Raw genomic sequence first — 4,618 nt, 5'->3', positions numbered from 1 at the left:
TCCTTCTCCTCCTTCTCCTCCTTCTCCTCCTTCTCCTCCTTCTCCTCCTCCTCCTCCTTCTTCTCCTTCTCCTCCTTCTCCTTCTTCTCCTCCTTCTCCTTCTCCTCCTTCTCCTTCTCCTCCTCCTCCTCCTTCTTCTCCTTCTTCTCCTTCTCCTCCTCCTCCTTCTTCTCCTCCTCCTCCTCCTCCATCTTCTTCTGTTCCAATTGGGAATGGCCGATGTATTTGAAAACTGGGAGTCTTCTCCTCCTTCTCCTTCTTCTCCTCCTTCTCCTTCTCCTCCTTCTCCTTCTCCTCCTCCTCCTCCTTCTTCTCCTCCTCCTCCTCCTCCATCTTCTTCTGTTCCAATTGGGAATGGCCGATGTATTTGAAAACTGGGAGTGGTCGGTGTATTTGAAAAAGTGTGCGTGCCCACGAAAGCTCGCACTCTAAATTTATTCTACTGCTTCAGACCAACACGGCCGACTACCTGGATCCGATTTCTACGGGGCGATTTACCCCTTCCCAGTGTCTGCGTGCCCCTCCTCCCCCCCAAAAAAAATCCCTGCTCCCCAATTCAATCTGGGACAGAGAACCTGTCCTCACTGGGCCCATTTAGGAGTAAGCGGTTTTGAAATGCGCGGTTGATGAGAGGAGGTATTAAGGAAGAGACCGGGCAGCTTCTTCCTCTCTCTCCTAATCCTAGAATCCTGGGTCACCCAGTGAAACCCGGCAGCAAGAGATTCCAGGAAGTATTGCTTCACGCTGGCACCTAATTAGCTTGTGGAATTCCCTGCCACATGATGCAGTGGTAGCCCTCATCCTTGGATAGCTTTTGCTTTTAAAAAAAACAAAACAGAGCAGGTGGATTGCCAGGAAGTTGTCCCCGTTGAAGCTTATGAACTGTGACAGCTGAATGGAGCCTCCTGCTTTAGGAGTCGTTTACCTCGGAACTGAGCTCTCGTTTCCTGCTTCAGTGAACACCCCGGGACCAAAAATGTTCATCTTGCAGCGCCTGATTAATTAAGAACACAAAAAGGGCCCTGCTGGATCAGACTAGTGGTCCAGCATTCTGCCTCACAGTGGCCAACCAGTTCCTCTAGAGGGCCAACAACCGGGCACAGAGGCTGAGGCCTTCCCCTGATAGGAACATCTGAAGAGCCCTGCTGGATCAGACCAGGGGTCCATCCAGTCCAGCATCCTGTCTCACACAGTGGCCAGCCGGTTCCTCCGGAGGGCCAACAAACAGGACAGAGAGGCCAAGGCCTTCCCCTGATAAGAACATCAGAAGAGCCCTGCTGGATCAGACCAGTGGCCCATCTAGTCCAGCATCCTCTCTCTTACAGTGGCCAACCAGTTCCTCCGGAGGGCCAACAAACAGGGCAGAGAGCCCTTCCCCGGATAAGAACATCAGAAGAGTCCTGCTGGATCAGAGCAGTGAGGGTCCATCCAGTCCAGCATCCTGTCTCACACAGGGGCCAGCCAGTTCCTCCGGAGGGCCAACAAACAGGGCACAGAGGCCTTCCCCTGATAAGAACATCAGAAGAGCCCTGCTGGATCAGACCAGTGGTCCATCTAGTCCAGCATCCCGTCTCACACAGTGGCCAGCCCATTCCTCTGGAGGGCCAACAACAGGGCAGAGAGGCCGCGGCCCTCCCCTGAGAACAACCTCAGAAGATCAGACCAGTGAGGGTCCATCTAGTCCAGCATCCTGTCTCACACGGGGGCCAGCCTGTTCCTCTGGAGGGCCAACAACAGGGCAGAGAGGCCGAGGCCTTCCCCTGATGAGAAGATAAACAGAGCCTTGCTGGATTAGACCAGTGGTCCATCTAGTCCAGCATCCTGTCTCACACAGTGGCCAGCCAGTTCCTCCAGACAGCCAACAAACAGGGCGGAGAGCCCTTCCCCTGATAAGAACATCAGAAGAGTCCTGCTGGATCAGACCAGTGGTCCATTTAGTCCAGCATCCTCTCTCACACAGCCGTCATCCAGTTTCTCCGGAGGGCCAACAAACAGGGCAGAGAGGCCAAGGCCTTCATAAGAACCCTGCTGGATCAGACTAATGAGGTCCATCTAGTCCAGCATCCCATCTCACAGAGGGGCCAACCAGTTCTTCCGGAGGGCCAACAAACAGGGCAGAGAGGCCGAGGCCTTCCCCTGAGGTTGCCTCCTGGCTCTGTGTTTCAGAGGCTTCGTGCCTCTGAGTGTGGAGGTTCCCCTCAGCCGCCATGGCTAGTAGCCACGGATAGACTGATCCCCCACGAATCTGTCTAATCCCCTTTTAAAGCTGTGGCCCTCACGACATCCTCCGGCAGCGAGTCCCACGTTTCAGTCACTCTCTGTAAAGTGGTCTTTCCTTTTGTCCGTCCTAAACCGACTGCTTCAGACCAACATGGGAGGCCCTCGAGCCGTAGCATTTGGGGTGGGGGAGAAAAAGTTCCCTTTGTCAACTCCTCTCCACCCCCGGCATAATTTTATAAACCTCTCTCATGTCTTCCCTCAGTTGTCTCTTTTCAAAATGGAAAAGTCCCAGAATATTTAGCCTTTCCTCCTAGGGAAAGGGGCTCCAACCAGCCCCCTCATCGTCTTGGTCGCCCAGTCAGTGTTCCCTCTAAGCTGAGTTAGCGTGAGCTAGCTCAGAGTTTGTTAGCCTCCGGCTCACACATTTTTGTCTTGGCTCAGGGCAGAGGGCTCCAGAGCAGACTAATTGACGCAGCAGCCAAACTGCTCGCTCACAGCTTCGATGCCAGTCGCTCGCCAAGTAGACTTTGCTCACAGGACTCCACAGCTTCGAGGGAACCCTCCTCTGGATGTTTCCCGGCTCGGCAGTGCCTTTCTAGTTTCAGCTCTCTGTTTGAAGATTGCTGCCCTCCTTACGGCGGGGGCGGGGGGGAGGAATAGAAAGGTGTGGTAACAGTGACACGCGCTGGTCTTTGTTTTAGGATGACGAGAGCAGGACGTCTGGAAATGTGGTTTTATTTAGCGCCTTCCCCTCCCTTGCAGGTGGTACTGCGGTGGCTCAAGTGGTTAAGACGCTGAACTGCAGGCTGTGGAAGGTCGGCAGTTTGGCAGTTCGAGACCCGAGTCTGCCGCATGACGGAGTGAGCTCCCGTCTCTAGTTCCAGCTCCTGCCAACCTAGCAGTTTGAAAGCAAGAAATTGCAAGTCGATAAATAGGTACCACTTTGGTGGGAAGGGAACAGCGTTCCGTGCGCCTCGGTGTTTAGTCACGCCGGCCACATGACCACGGAAACGTCTTCGGACAGCGCTGGCTCTTCGGCTTGGAAACGGAGATGAGCACTGCAACCCTAGAGTAGGATTCGACTGGCTTTCGAGCAAGGGAACCTTTACCTTTACCTCCCTTGCAGGAGCCTCCGACGCCTGGACGTCTCCGACCTCCCGTCCGTCCCCTGCAAAGGTTTGGTCCGGATCTTGCTGGAAGAGATGTTGCCCCAGTGTGAGGTCGTCGGGATCCGCTACGACGAGGACGAACTCACTCTGCCCATCGAACCCGACGTTCACCAGGGTCAAACAGAATTGCTGCGGGAAGCGGCCCGCGTCCAGAAAACCAGAGAGATCCCTGCATGAGTGGGACAGGCGAAGGATTTCCCGAGAGGTTTTTCCTTCTCTTCCCGGATCCTTCTTTGCATTCAGGTTGATAGAAGGAAAGCAATAAATAAATAAATTATTGGGGTAGTTCTAAACTTACACCCGGACGTCTGGAAGTTAATATCCCCGGCGGTCGTCCTTATAATAAATGGAACCTCCATGTTCAGAGGCACTGTACCTCTGGGTTCTCTGGTTGTGGAGTGTTAATTTTTTTTTTAATGAACCGTCGAAGGAGCCAACAATAAACCAACGAGTTGCCCGTGCCCTTAACCTGCGGGCTCGCTAGCGAATCAACTCAACCTTCAGTTTGACTGATCTGCTGATTATTTGAAAGGCGCTTTTATTGTCTCGCTCCCTGGATGGTGTTTAACTTCCTGGAAAGTTTCTTTGTTTTTCTTTGAACCGGGGGAGAGTGCCCTGTCTTTATCTGATTCCGAGTAAACCAAAAAAGGGATCACAGTTACAAGGAAACGTATCCGACAAACAAACACTGTGATAAAAATGACCAAAAAAAAGAAGTTAAGCTGTAATAATTTGAACACGGAACCAGAAGATAATTTGAAGAAAGTAAAAAAGAAGCTAAGATGTATCAAGAGGCCTGACGCCTTTCGATATAATAGGGATTACTCCTGAGGAAGACTGGTGAAATGAGTTTATAACCGGGCGCTCATTGAGGATGACGGACTTTTCCTTGAGAATGTTAGAAATTCCTCAGTAATATTGTAGAAGTTTCATTTCTAATATAATTTGATGTTCATAAGATTTATGAAATGTCATTGTCATTTCAATCACAGTGTTTGTTTGTCTGATATATTTATCTGATTCCTGCCTTAGCGCTGACCGACTCTGCCAGAGCAAGAATTCCATCTAGGCCAGCGACCTGTTACAACAAGGTATAGCCCCGCACCGCACGTGTCCCCAGGGGTCATTTCCTGCAGGAGCGCACAGGAGCAGAGCTCCGGCAGTAAAGAGGCCAAGGGGGCGGGCACATGCAACAAGCCCCCCCCCCTGCTCCCAGCAGCCCTCAGTCA

General features: G+C 52.3%; 1 protein-coding gene across 2 annotated transcripts in view; it reads left to right on the top strand.

Annotated features, from left to right (window-relative positions):
* Positions 1-4,247, top strand: part of ATP5SL (ATP5S-like) — a 23,124-nt gene extending 18,877 nt beyond the window's left edge. For both annotated transcript variants that reach the window (XM_015421705.1, XM_015421706.1), the window contains exon 6: positions 3,347-4,247. In XM_015421705.1, the coding sequence (XP_015277191.1) occupies positions 3,347-3,566 (220 nt within the window). In that variant the 3' untranslated portion in view covers positions 3,567-4,247. The remainder of the gene's footprint in view (positions 1-3,346) is intronic.
* The last annotated feature ends 371 nt before the right edge of the window (positions 4,248-4,618 follow it).

Source organism: Gekko japonicus, unplaced genomic scaffold (assembly GCF_001447785.1).
Source record: "Gekko japonicus isolate JY-2015 unplaced genomic scaffold, Gekko_japonicus_V1.1 scaffold2945, whole genome shotgun sequence".
NCBI classification, from domain to species: Eukaryota; Metazoa; Chordata; class Lepidosauria; order Squamata; family Gekkonidae; genus Gekko; species Gekko japonicus.
The sequence above is the reverse complement of the archived record's forward strand: the minus strand, read 5'-3'. Positions and strand labels throughout refer to the sequence as shown.